We start from the raw sequence: 14,624 nt of genomic DNA, 5'->3' as shown, positions 1-14,624 counted from the left end.
TTTGATTCTACTTTATCTTCTAGCTCTGCCTCCTTATTTCTGTTTCCTTGCTGTTCTTTAGATTTCTCTCTGCCCATTCTCTTTTAAACCCATTCCAATCATGTTATTGTGGGATCTTAGTTCCCCGACCAGGGATTGAACCCAGGTCCCCAGCAGTGGAAGTGTGGAGTCCTAACCACTGGACCGCCAGGGAATTCCCACGTTTTTGCTCTTGTACTTTATAGAAACTGCCTTTGCATGGTTACCAGTGACCATCCCCATGCCACAATGCTAAATCCAACAAACAAATACGTGTTCTCATTTGTTTGATCTGTCAGCAGCAGTTGGCAGTCATCACTCTTGGAAATAACTTTTTTTACTTCATTTCCAAGGTACCACACGTTCACTCACTCTGCCTTTTTCCCCCCCTCTTGTTGCTGCCTTCTGGCCTCCTCAGTCTTTTGCTAGTTCTTCATCTTCTTGATCTTTTAATGTTGTAATGCCTCAATGTTAGTCTTTAATTCTCTACTCTTCTGTTTATATTCACCCTGTTGACTTAAAAAATATATATACAGAACGTGAGAGTTGTTTTATTTGGGGCAAAACAAGGACTGCAGCGTTTCAGATAACTGAGAAACTGCTGCTCCGAGGAGGTAAGGGGAGGAGCCGGGATATATAGGAGTTTTGCAACAAAGAGCAGGTAATTGGGAACATCAAAAGATTATTGTTAAAACCAGATATCTCAAGTTAAGGAATTTAGCCCTTTTCTATATATGGGAAGATGCAAGAGTCTGGGCTCACTAAAATCATTCCTTTGATATGCACCTGAGCTATCTGGGGCCTGTATTTTCACATCCTGAGTTTCCTCAGGGCTCACCACAGGGAGTGGCTGCAGTCTGATGGCTGCTAGATGGCAGGTATTCTTTTCAGCCCTGAGTTTCCTCAGGGCTCACCAGCTCACGTTGGAGGGCTGCAGTCATTGGTGACTGTGACATCCTTTGTTTATTGATATGGCAGGAAATATTCCATTTATAAATATTCCATTGATCAACCCTCACCTGGTTATGTGAACCAGGCTCAAGGTTTTAAATATCTATAAGCTGTTGTCTTTCAAATTTGAATCTTCCTGTTCAGACCTCTTTATTTGGATGTTTAGAACACATTTCAGTTTTAACATGTCCAAAACTGAACTCCTCATAGTCATTTTCAACTCTCCTCCAACTACAGTCTTTGTTACCTTTTCAGCACTTCCACTGTTTCTACCCTAGTCCAAGTCACTATCATCTCTTGTCTAGAAAACTGTAATAGATTGCTAACAAGACTCCATGCTATTACCCTTAAATCCTTACAGCTTTATGAAGAGAGCAGCTAGAGGGAGGGAATATTTGAAGATGTAAGTGAAATATCACTCTTCTGTTCAAAATCTTTTAGTGCTTTCCCATTTTATTCAGAGTAAAAGCTCAAGCCTTTATAATGGCCTAAAGGCCCTCCATGATAATAATAGCTCTTTTTGATCACATATTCTATTCTCCCTGAGTCAGTTGCTTAAGTCCTGCCACATTAGCATGCTTGATGTTCCTGTAGATAACTTTCTCACTTCATGTCTTTGCTCAGTTGTTACCTGATCATTGAGGCCTAGTCCAGTCACCTAACTCAATTTTGCAAACTCTCTCACAGCACTCTCAATTGGCTTTTCTTTTTCCCATAGCAATTAACACCTTCCAACAAGTAATATTTTAAAAGTTTATTGTTTTTCTTTATTGTCTTTCCCACTAAAGTGTAAGCTTTGTGAGAGTAGAGATTTTTGTCTTTATTGTTCTTTGTTTTATTTCCAACAGTGAGTGGGTACCCAATAAATATTTGTTGAATGAAGAATTAGGTCACATACCTCCTCTACATAAAAGCTTCCAATGGCTTCCCCTCTCTTGGATTAAAAAAAAAGTCTGTCCCCCTACCTTCTGCCTGACCACTCTTCCCTTGATTACTCTGGCAAACTTGGATTCCTTGAATTTATCAATATGAGGTAAGTTCCTGCCTCAGGGCCTTTGCTCCTGCTGTTTCCTCTTTTTAGTATCGTTCTTTTCTCAGGCAGCTACATAGACTCCTCCTTTGGGGTTCTGCACAAATGTAACCTCAATCAGGACTCTCCTGACAACCCGTTTTTTTATTTTTTTAATTTATTTTTTGGCTGCATTGGGTCTTTGTTGCTGTGCGTGGGCTTTCTCTAGTTGCAGTGAGCGGGGGCTACTCTTTGTTGCAGTGCGTGGGCTTCTCATTGCGGTGGCTTCTCTTGTTGCAGAACACGGGCTCTAGGCACACGGGCTTCAGTAGTTCTGGCTTGCGGGCTCTAGAGCGCAGGCTCAGTGGTTGTGGTGCACGGGCTCCGCGGCATGTGAGATCTTCCCGGACCAGGGCTCTAACCCATGTCTCCTACATTGGCCGATGGATTCTTAACCACTACGCCACCAGGGAAGGCCCCTGACAACATGTTTTAATATTGCAAATCCTTTCCAATCCTAGTCTTTCCTCTTCTTCTATGCTCTCTGATTTTCTCCATAGCCTATTTCACCATCTGATATACTGAATATTTCATCTATCTTTTTATTGCCTCTACCCCTATCATGCATTAGAATAAAATCTCCGCAGTGAAGGAGATTTTTTTTTCCATTACTGTTATTCCTAGCACTTAAACAATGGTACTTAAAACTATTTGTTGAAAAAATGAATTCCTGACGAAGCAAGAATTCAAGATTATAAAGTAAATTAAATCAGTAGTGTTCTTGAATACCGTCAGTTTAGAGTTAGAAAATGTAACCAAAAAATTATTCACAAAAGTAATAGTATTTATGAAATATTTAGAAATAAACTTGACAGCAAGTGTTTAGGATCTATATGGATAAAATTATAAATATCTAGTAACACCAAAAAGCTTGACTAAGCAGATAACATTTGCTTTGTTATTGTGGAGCTGAAGTTAATGTTGAGATATCGTTTTTTCCTGTTTTAATATATAAAGTTAATGCCATGTGGAGTTTTTCAAAACTTTATATGAACCTCAAGGTCATCTAGAAGTATACATATGCAAAAACAACCAGGGAGCCTTACGAAAATGTTCTAAAGTTAATGGTTATGGTTGCACAACTCTGTGAATATACTAAAAACCATTGAACTTGTGCTCATAAAGGGTAAATTTTATGGTATGTGAATTATATCTCAATAATGTTATAAATAAAATAAGGAATTTCTATAGGCTTACAAAAAGGAAAAAATAGCCTTTTTAAGTATTAAAACATACTGTAAAGTGTCCACATATTATTAGTGGCTCAGGAATAAATATAAATGTAAGTGAAGCAAAATGGAGAGCTTAGACCCAAATATGAATAAAAATATGTGAGAAATGTATTTCAAATCAGTGAATGTGAAATGAGAAATGGAAAAACTCTTAGAACAACGGACAAAACCTTTTCAGGTAAAAGCTGCTTCTCTACCCACAGATTATGTTTTAAAAATTCAAAATAGATAAATAATTTAAAGTAAAAGTAAGAATGAGACCATAAAAACATTAGTTGAAAATGTGGTGAAGATTGTCATCTTTACGAGGATGTGATCGTTCCAATTATGCTATGAAAACAACTATAAAACTCAAGAGATTATTTTATCTACTATAATGGTTAAGAGCTTTAGCTATGAAATCAGACTATGTTTAAAGCATACTTTCAATCACTTAATGGTTAAGTAACCTTGACCAGGTAATCTAGTATCTAAACTATTCCTATTTTTAAAAAAATAAATTTAATGAGGATAATTACATTAACCACATCATATGGTTGTTGTGAGGATCAAATGACAGAATATGTGTGGTACTTAGTACAGTTTTTCATATGTTTCTGAATACATTTAACTTCTTTTTAAGAAAAATAATAGGAAGTAGAAGGACAACCAGTAAATTGGGAGACAAATGTGCGACATGAGAGAAATATTATTTCAAAAATATTAAGGGCTCTTCTAAATAAGAAATGATAAACTCCACAATTCAGAAAAAAGACATGGACCTCAAACAGCTATTACACTGCTGAAAAATATACAAGGCCTGTAAAATCATGTGACAGGATGTCTTGTTCATAATACCAGGCAGTAAGTGAAATGTAAATAGAAATGCCCCAAAAGTGTATCTATAGGTTGTAAAATCTTAAACACTGACAATGGGAATAAAAAATATTTTCTTCACATTTAGAACATTGACATTCACAAAAAGAAAACTCACATAGCATAATGAGAAAACATTACAAGCTGTATAAGAACACAGACCAACAGTAGGGAAAGAGTCAACAGATGAGCATAGACTTCACTACCAAAGAGCTGGAAATACTGAAACCATCTGAAAGATTTTGAAATGGTTAAAATGGGCAAAAAGATAACCATTTGATAAAAACAGGACGATAACAAGTGAATTTGAAAATGAACCAAATAGTAATTAATCCTAGAAATAATGGCATTTGAAATGAAAACAATGAGTTTATTGGAACAGTAAATGAGAGAGCGTATTTTCTGACGATAACTATAACCAGATCACCCAATTGTCAAGGTTTGGAAACATTAAGATTGACCTGAATACTATTAGTCTGATGTTTAATTTCAAAATCGTCAGAAGCAAGGTTGTCAGTTGTTACTGTTTCTGTTTTTAGGCAATATCATTGCCTAAAAATGCAGAATATCACAAGTCACAAGGTATTATCTTGGGTTACAGAAATGTAGTGTTTATAAACTCTGAATTTTTATAATAAACTTTTTTCCATTAAAAAAGTCTTTCTTGGGGCTTCCCTGGTGGCGCAGTGGTTGAGAATCTGCCTGCCAATGCAGGGTACATGGGTTCGAGCCCTGGTCTGGGAGGATCCTACATGCCACGGAGCAACTAGGCCCATGAGCCACAACTACTGAGCCTGTGCGTCTGGAGCCTGTGCTCCGCAACAAGAGAGGCCACGATAGTGAGAGGCCCGCGCACCATGATGAAGAGTGGCCCCCGCTTGCCACAACTAGAGAAAGCCCTCGCACAGAAACAAAGACCCAACACAGCAAAACTAAATAAATTAATTAATAAACTCCTACCCCCAACATCTTCAAAAGAAAAAAGAAAACCAGAGCTTTAAAAAAAAAAGTTTTTCTTGATGCAGAGCTGTCCTACACGTGTAACTATTTATCATATATACCCTTTTTTTAAAGAACTTTATTTATTTATTTGGCTGCATCAGGTCTTAGTTGTGGTGTGCAGGCTGTTCGTTGTGGCATGTGGACTCCAGAGCAAGCAGGCTCAGTAGTTGCAGTGCACGCGCAGGCTCAGTATTTGTGGCGCATGGACTTAGTTGCGCCGTGGCATGTGGGATCTTAGTTCCCCAACCAGGGATCGAACCGACGTCCCCCACATTGGAAGGCAGATTCTTATTACCACTGGACCACCTGGGAAGTCCCTATTGTATATACCCTTTGATCAAGCAATTCCACTTTTAGAAGTTGATCTGAAGGAAATAATTGGACAAATAGACAAAGATTTATATAACTGGATGTTCATCATTATATTCCTTACAAGAAGAAATAACCGAAAACTGGGACTTCCCTGGCTGGCCAGTCATTAAGACTCCAGGCTTCCTCCACTGCAGGGGTCACAGGTTCGATCCCTGGTCAGAGAACTAGGATCCTGCATGCCTCACAGCGCTGTTTAAAAAGCAACCAGTATGAGGTTGGTTTTATGAATTTTGAACTGTTAAAAAAACATTGAATTGATAAGTCTGACTCAATTTATTTGTGTAAAAAGGTGTCTTCCTCGTATTGTTTAAGTGGGCTATGAAACCACAAGCATTTTTGGCCCCATTTTTATGAAAGAATGTACATGTATTTGAGTATATGGTGAAGCATATGAAATGTAAAATTGTTCATTTATGGATGGTAGTGTTTATACCTTCCCTCTTTTCTAATGAGCATACTTTTATCTTTGTTTTCAAGTTGAAGAAAATTATATGCTTAAAATAATGTTTTGATACAATATCTTTTTCATTGACTAACATAATATACTCTTAAAAATGATACCTCTTACTACTGGTTGTCATTTTAAGAGGTTCTTAGAAAGGTAAGAGAATAATATTACCAGTACCAACTGTAGCTTTCAACATCTTATTAATATTACCTCATTCACTCAGTTTATTCAGTGTCAGGATTTGGACGAAAAAAAATCTTTGAAACCAAAATCAAATTATCTGCGCTTTTTTGTTTTATTTTTATTTTTTCCTTCTTTAATCATAGACATTTACTGTGGGATACTATTTTAGGATGCTTTTAATTAACCTGAGATATTCATTTCCATCAAAGGTGAAAAACCAGATTTCAGTACAGTCTTTTAAGCAGGTTAAGGGAGCTGGATGTTTCTACTTTTCTTTCAGACAGAATTTTAAAAATAAACTTTTATTGAAGTATAACATAAATATAAATGTAACAACTCGGTGAGTTTTCACAAACTCAACCACCCCTTGTAGCCAGCATTCAGTTTAAGAAATGGAACATTACCAGCACCCACCAAGATCTTGTGCTCCTTTCTCATCATTGCCCCACACCAGGGGTAACCATTTTCCTGACTTTAAATATCATAATTAGTCATGCCTCTTTGTGAACTTAATATAAATGGAGTTATATAGTACACACTATTATTCTGTATCCTTTCACTTAGTCTTGTTTGTGAGCATTATCTGTGCTATGGAACATAGTCATAGTTTGTTCAGATAGATTTTTAAAGGTACGTTTTAAAATGGAAGTGTCACAATTTTCAGGTATAAATATATTTTAAAATACTTAATAAAGCCTTTAATTTTTAAGTTTTGAAAAGTAACTGTAAAAATACAAAATGGGAATATTGTTTCTTTAACAAGATGGGAAGAAAATGTGTTTCTTTAATCGCAAGCTTAATATATGTCAGTTGAATATGAGACTGTCAGAAAAGCCAGTTTCCTCTTGGGCAAAATTGTAAGGGTCCAGTCCAAAAGAAGAGATAGTCCCCTTAATTTTGAGTCAATCAAATATTGGTTGTATTGTGTTTCCTCCCTCATAGGTTACTATTTTCATTAATCTTCTGTTTATTCTTCTATTTTTAATATAACCAGATATGTATATATATTCATATACCTGTCTTCTTATACAGAAGATAGCATATTATAACCACTGTCCAAATTCTTGCTTTTTTTCATTTAATAATACATATTAAAGAGCATTCGATAGCAATATATTGATATCTTCTCTTTTTGTCCAGTTTTATGGCAGTCCATTGTACAGATATACTTTGATTTATTCAGCCAATCCCCTGTAGATAATCATTTAGACTGTTTTAGGGTTTTGCTATTAAAATGGTGGTACATTTTTAGCTTTTTGCAAACATTAGATTTTTTGCCAGTGTGTCTTGGGGTAGATCCCCTAAAAGTGGTCAAAGGAATAAATGCATGTGGTATTTTTTTAGTTATTGCCAATTTCTATTTTGTAGGGATTATACCATTTTACACACAAAACTTTTCCGTATATGCATGAATTTGGTTTTGGGTTTTCTATCCTGGCCCATTGGATCTTTTGTCTTCTCATGTGCTATACTGTTTTAGTGATAGAGGCATTAAAAATTAATTTAATATTTGATAGTTATCCCCTTCTTTTTAGATTTTGCTAGGTATTCTTGCTTATATATTTTTCCCAATGAATGTTATAACTTTTCTTATTCCTGAGAGAATCTTGTTGGTATTTTTATTAGGATGACATTAAATTTATAAATTTGCTTCGGGGAAATTGTCAGCTCCATATCTTCCTATCCACAAACATAGTATGTCTTTACATTTGTTCAAGTCTTTCATTTGTATTTTATAGTTAAGAAAGACTCTTTATGTCAGTTATACCTCAATTAAAAAAAAAAAACAAACTGCTGAAACGTGAAGAAGAAAAAAATCTTTGTTATCTAAAAGTAAAACAGACTGTTGTGGGAAATGATAAATTCATTTGTAAAGTATATAATGAGGATTCATACATTAGATAGCAATTTATATTATGACTTAAAAGTTACTTTCAACTCTAAGATTTTATATAAAAACACATTCTAAAGAAAATATGAACATATTTTATTGTCTTTTCTATTCTTCTCACATGAAGAGAGAACTTGACTGCTCATTCAAGATTATAATTAAGAATGTGTTAAAGGAGTAAAAGTTGGTCAGGAATTGTCCTGCATTGGTTTGAAATCATTGAAATTAAATAAGGAGGTAGGCAAAGAACCATTATTTTAAACGAGGACCATGGGATATTGTAACTAACAATATCTTTTCAAAAACAGTACATTCATATGCTAATGTATATTTAGTCCATGTAAGGAGAAAGTAGACTATTTGCCTTTTTAAAACAATGTCAAAAAATACCATAGGGATATTTCTAAATACTCAATAATATGTGTGTTCATATGGTTGAAAGTCAACAAAGATTACATCTATATAGTCTGATATAGCAGTAGAGGAACTAACATACCGTGACAGTATAACATTAGTTAGTTTTTTTAAAAAAGCACTATTGCCTATCTTGTATCTGATTTGTCATCATTTAGTTTGTTTGATTGTAATGCTAAACTGAAATGGTATATAAGCTTTACTCTCTCTGAAACCCTTTTCTTGTTCAAATTTTAGGATCCTTCAAAGTTGTACAAGAAATCAGGTGATGTTGCAGCCATTGAATGCCAGTCTGAGGAGAGCATCCATCTTCATTCACAGGGAGAAAACAATCCTTTGTCTAAGAAGCTTTCTCCAGTACACTCAGAAATGACAGATTACATTAATGCAGCATCATCTACTCTTGTTGGTAGCCAGGATCCTGATTTAAAGGACAGGGCATTACTTAATGGAGGAACGAGTGTAACGGAAAAGTTGGCACAGCTCATTGCAACTTGTCCTCCCTCCAAGTCTTCCAAGACAAAACCTAAGAAGTTAGGAACTGGCACTACTGCGGGATTGGTTAACAAGGATTTGATCAGGAAAGCAGGCGTTGGCTCTGTAGCTGGAATAATACATAAGGACTTAATAAAAAAACCAACTATCAGCACAGCGGTTGGATTGGTAACTAAAGATCCTGGGAAAAAGCCAGTGTTTAATGCAACAGTAGGATTGGTCAATAAGGACTCTGTGAAAAAACTAGGAACTGGCACTACAGCGGTATTCATTAATAAAGACTTAGGCAAAAAGCCAGGGAATATCACTACAGTAGGACTGCTAAGCAAAGATTCAGGAAAGAAGCTAGGAATTGGTATTGTTCCAGGTTTAGTGAATAAGGAACCTGGAAAGAAGCTAGGACTTGGCACTGTGGTTGGACTAGTTAATAAAGACTTGGGAAAGAAATTGGGTTCTACTGTTGGCCTAGTGGCCAAGGACTGTGCGAAGAAGATTGTAGCAAATTCAACAATGGGATTAGTTAATAAGGACATTGGAAAGAAACTAGTGAGTTGTCCTATGGCAGGACTGGTCAGTAAAGATGCCATAAACCTTAAAGCGGAAGCACTGCTCCCCACTCAGGAACCACTTAAGGCTTCTTGTAGTACAAACATCAATAGTCATGAAAGTCAGGAACTTTCTGAATCCCTGAAAGACAGTGCCACCAGCAAAACTTTTGAGAAGAATGTTATACGGCAGAGTAAAGAAAGCATATTGGAAAAGTTCTCAGTTCGAAAGGAAATCATTAATTTGGAGAAAGAAATGTTTAATGAAGGAACATGCATTCAGCAAGACAGTTTCTCATCCAGTGAAAGGGGGTCTTATGAAACCTCAAAGCATGAAAAGCAACCTCCCGTATATTGCACTTCTCCGGACTTTCAAATGGGAGTTGCTTCTGATGCATCTACAGCAAAATCCCCTTTTAGTGCAGTAGGAGAAAGCAATCTCCCTTCCCCATCACCTACTGTATCTGTTAATCCTTTAACCAGAAGTCCCCCTGAAACGTCTTCACAGATGGCTCCTAATCCGTTACTTTTAAGTCCTACCACAGAACTAATGGAAGAAATTTCTGAATCTGTCGGAAAGAACCAATTTACTTCTGAAAGTACCCACTTGAACATTGGTCATAGGTCTGTGGGTCATAGCATGAATATTGAATGCAAAGGGATTGATAAAGAGGTAAATGATTCCAAAACTGCACATATAGATATTCCAAGAATAAGCTCTTCTCTGGGAAAAAAGCCAAGTTTGACTTCTGATTCCAGTATTCATACAATTACGCCTTCAGTTGTTAACTTCACTAGTTTATTTAGTAACAAGCCCTTTCTAAAACTTGGTGCAGTAACTGCATCTGACAAACACTGCCAAGTTACTGAAAGCCTAAGCACTACTTTGCAGTCCAAACCATTAAAAAAAAGGAAAGGAAGAAAACCTCGGTGGACTAAAGTGGTGGCAAGAAGCACATGCCGGTCTCCAAAAGGGCTAGAATTAGAAAGATCAGAGCTTTTTAAAAATGTTTCTTGTAGTTCACTATCAAATAGTAATTCCGAGCCAGCCAAGTTTATGAAAAACATTGGACCATCTTCATTTGTAGATCATGACTTCCTTAAACGCCGATTACCAAAGTTGAGCAAATCTACAACTCCATCTCTTGCTCTCTTAACTGATAGTGAAAAACCATCTCATAAGTCTTTTGCTACTCACAAACTATCCTCCAGTATGTGTGTGTCTAGTGATCTTTTGTCTGATATTTATAAACCCAAAAGAGGAAGACCTAAATCTAAGGAGATGCCTCAACTGGAAGGTCCACCTAAAAGGACTTTAAAAATTCCTGCCTCTAAAGTTTTTTCTTTGCAGTCTAAGGAAGAACAAGAACCCCCAATTTTACAACCAGAAATTGAAATTCCTTCCTTCAAACAAAGTCTGTCTGTGTCTCCTTTTCCAAAAAAGAGAGGCAGACCTAAGAGGCAAATGAGGTCACCAGTCAAGATGAAGCCACCTGTACTATCGGTGGCTCCATTTGTTGCCACTGAAAGTCCAAGCAAGCTTGAGTCTGAAAGTGACAACCATAGAAGTAGCAGTGATTTCTTTGAGAGTGAGGATCAACTTCAGGATCCAGATGATCTAGATGACAGTCACAGGCCAACTGTCTGTAGTATGAGTGACCTTGAGATGGAACCAGATAAAAAAATTACGAAGAGAAACAATGGACAGTTAATGAAAACAATTATCCGCAAAATAAATAAAATGAAGACTTTAAAGAGAAAGAAACTGTTGAATCAGATTCTTTCAAGCTCCGTAGAATCAAGTAATAAAGGGAAAGTGCAATCCAAACTCCATAATACAGTGTCAAGTCTTGCCGCCACATTTGGCTCTAAATTGGGCCAACAGATAAATGTCAGCAAGAAAGGAACCATTTACATAGGAAAGAGGAGGGGTCGAAAACCAAAAACTGTCTTAAATGGCATTCTTTCTGGTAGCCCTACCAGCCTTGCTGTTCTTGAACAAACAGCTCAGCAGGCAGCTGGGTCAGCATTAGGACAGATTCTTCCACCTTTACTGCCTTCATCTGCTAGTAGTTCTGAGATTCTTCCATCACCTATTTGCTCTCAGTCTTCTGGGACTAGTGGAGGTCAGAGCCCTGTAAGTAGTGATGCAGGCTTTGTTGAACCCAGTTCAGTGCCATATTTGCATTTACACTCCAGACAGGGCAGTATGATTCAGACTCTTGCAATGAAGAAGGCCTCAAAGGGGAGGAGGCGGTTATCTCCTCCTACTTTGTTGCCAAATTCTCCTTCTCACTTGAGTGAACTGACATCTCTGAAAGAAGCTACTCCTTCTCCTATTAGTGAGTCTCATAGTGATGAGACCATTCCCAGTGATAGTGGAATAGGAACAGATAATAACAGCACATCAGACAGGGCAGAGAAATTTTGTGGGCAAAAAAAGAGGAGGCATTCTTTTGAGCATGTTTCTCTGATTCCCCCTGAAACCTCTACAGTTCTAAGCAGTCTTAAAGAAAAACATAAACATAAATGTAAGCGCAGGAATCATGATTACCTCAGCTACGACAAGATGAAAAGGCAAAAACGAAAACGGAAAAAGAAATATCCCCAACTCCGAAATAGACAGGATCCAGACTTTATTGCAGATCTGGAGGAATTAATAAGTCGCCTAAGTGAAATTCGAATCACTCATCGAAGTCATCATTTTATCCCCCGAGACCTTTTGCCAACTATTTTTCGAATCAACTTTAATAGTTTCTATACGCATCCTTCTTTCCCCTTAGACCCTTTGCACTACATTCGAAAACCTGACTTAAAAAAGAAGAGAGGGAGACCCCCTAAGATGAGGGAGGCAATGGCTGAAATGCCTTTTATGCACAGCCTTAGTTTTCCTCTTTCTAGTACTGGATTCTATCCTTCTTATGGCATGCCTTACTCTCCCTCACCCCTTACAGCTGCTCCCATAGGATTAGGTTACTATGGAAGATATCCCCCAACTCTTTATCCACCTCCTCCATCTCCATCTTTCACCACTCCACTTCCACCTCCTTCCTATATGCATGCTGGTCATTTACTTCTCAATCCCACCAAATACCATAAGAAAAAGCATAAGCTACTTCGACAGGAAGCCTTTCTTACAACCAGCAGGACTCCCCTTCTTTCTATGAGTACCTACCCTAGCGTCCCTCCCGAGATGGCCTATGGTTGGATGGTCGAGCACAAACACAGGCACCGTCACAAACACAGAGAACACCGTTCTTCTGAGCAGCCACAGGTTTCCATGGACACTGGCTCTTCCAGATCTGTCCTAGAATCTTTGAAGCGCTATCGATTTGGAAAGGATACTGTTGGAGAGCGCTATAAACATAAGGAAAAGCACCGGTGTCATATGTCCTGCCCTCATCTCTCTCCTTCAAAAAGCTTAATAAACAGAGAAGAGCAGTGGGTCCACCGAGAGCCTTCAGAATCTAGTCCATTGGCCTTGGGATTGCAGACACCTTTACAGATTGACTGTTCAGAAAGTTCTCCAAGTTTATCCCTTGGGGGATTCACTCCCAACTCTGATCTGGCCAGCAGTGATGAACATACAAACCTTTTCACAAGTGCAATAGGGAGCTGCAGAGTTTCAAACCCTAACTCCAGTGGCCGAAAGAAACTAACTGACAGCCCTGGACTGTTTTCTGCACAGGACACTTCATTAAATCGGCCTCACAGAAAGGAGCCGCTGCCTTCCAGCGAAAGGGCAGTACAGACCTTGACAGGTAAGAGGGTTATTTTGTTGCCTGTTGTTTGTGTTAGAGAAATGGTGTATTTTGCCTACCGGTTGCCTGATACGTGTACATGAACTTTTAATAGCTCAAGTGTTTTTGTTTTTATAAATGTATTTTGAAATGTTATCTTCCAAGTTTTTATTTTCAGTAGATGTGAGAAGTAAGATAAGGCATGTCTTTGCATTAATTTTGAATTTTGAGAAGAGATATCATTATCAAAACAAACAAAAAATAATACTCAACTTTTTGGAAATCAGGAAAAATGATTTTCTTATGCAAAAAGGCTATTACACAGTTTCTTTAGTGAGAAATGGCTCATAGATATCTGGGTTTTTTTAAAAATTTTATTGAAGTATAGTTGATTTAGTGTTGTGGATATCTGTTAATACCTATGCAGGATTTTTAATATATACTGATCCAGTTTATAAGTGTTTCTGTGTTACAGGAAGAATATGTTGTTAACTCTGTGTGTCTCATAATAAAAATCTAAACAGTCAAAACTATCAACTTGTGGGAATTCCCTGGCGGTCCAATGGTTAGGACTCTACGCCTTCACTGCTGCAGGCCTGGGTTCAATCCCTGGTTGGGAAACTAAGATCCCACAAGCCATGTGGTGCAGCCAAAAACAAACAAAATTATCAACTTTGTAAAATTTAACTCAATATTTAGTGGGACTTCATTTTTCAGAGTACCTTTAGGTATCTTCATAAAAGCTGCTTATGTTTAATAAAATGACATAAAGCAAATTTAGGTAATGCGTTTGTAATGTCTAGAAAGTGTCTTTTAAGAATTGAAAAGAAGATATGGGGCTTCCCTGGTGGCATAGTGGTTGAGAGTCCGCCTGCCGATGCAGGGGACACGGGTTCGTGCCCCGGTCCGGGAAGATCCCACATGCCGTGGAGCAGCTAGGCCCGTGAGCCATGGCCGCTGAGCCTGCACGTCCAGAGCCTGTGCTCCGCAACGGGAGAGGCCATAACAGGGAGAGGCCCACGTACCGCAAAAAAAAAAAAAAAAAAAGAATTGAAAAGAAGATAGAAAACAAGAAAAAGGAAGCATTGCCTATTCATGTATAAGATAACGCTAAGTCAGAAGTTCTTTATCAGAGATCTCAACCCTACGGGTTTGTAAATTAACTCTAGAAAGTCCATAAAACCTCTGATGTTGTAAGTAAAATTATGTGTGTGTATGCTTGTGTGTATTTTTAGGAGAAAATGCATACATTTTTTCAGATTCTCCAAGTAAACTCTGTAAGCCTCAATATCCCTTCCTATAAAATGGGATTAGTAGGGTTATTATAAACAGTAAATGAGATTATAGTGTTTATTAAAATGATTTGCACATAGTAAGCATACAAATGTTAATTGATATTATTCCCCCCA

At 37.4% G+C, this 14,624-nt stretch overlaps 1 protein-coding gene across 8 annotated transcripts in view; it reads left to right on the top strand.

Moving 5' to 3' along the window:
* Nucleotides 1-14,624, top strand: part of ASH1L (ASH1 like histone lysine methyltransferase) — a 205,285-nt gene that overhangs the window by 53,038 nt on the left and 137,623 nt on the right. For all 8 annotated transcript variants that reach the window (XM_067728086.1, XM_067728081.1, XM_067728085.1 and 5 more), the window contains one exon: nt 8,673-13,236. In XM_067728086.1, coding sequence (XP_067584187.1) covers nt 8,673-13,236 — 4,564 coding nt within the window. The remainder of the gene's footprint in view (nt 1-8,672; nt 13,237-14,624) is intronic.

The sequence above is a fragment of the Pseudorca crassidens genome, chromosome 2 (assembly GCF_039906515.1).
Source record: "Pseudorca crassidens isolate mPseCra1 chromosome 2, mPseCra1.hap1, whole genome shotgun sequence".
Lineage (NCBI taxonomy): Eukaryota > Metazoa > Chordata > Mammalia > Artiodactyla > Delphinidae > Pseudorca > Pseudorca crassidens.
Note: the sequence above shows the minus strand (reverse complement) of the source record. Positions and strands in the feature narration are given on the sequence as shown.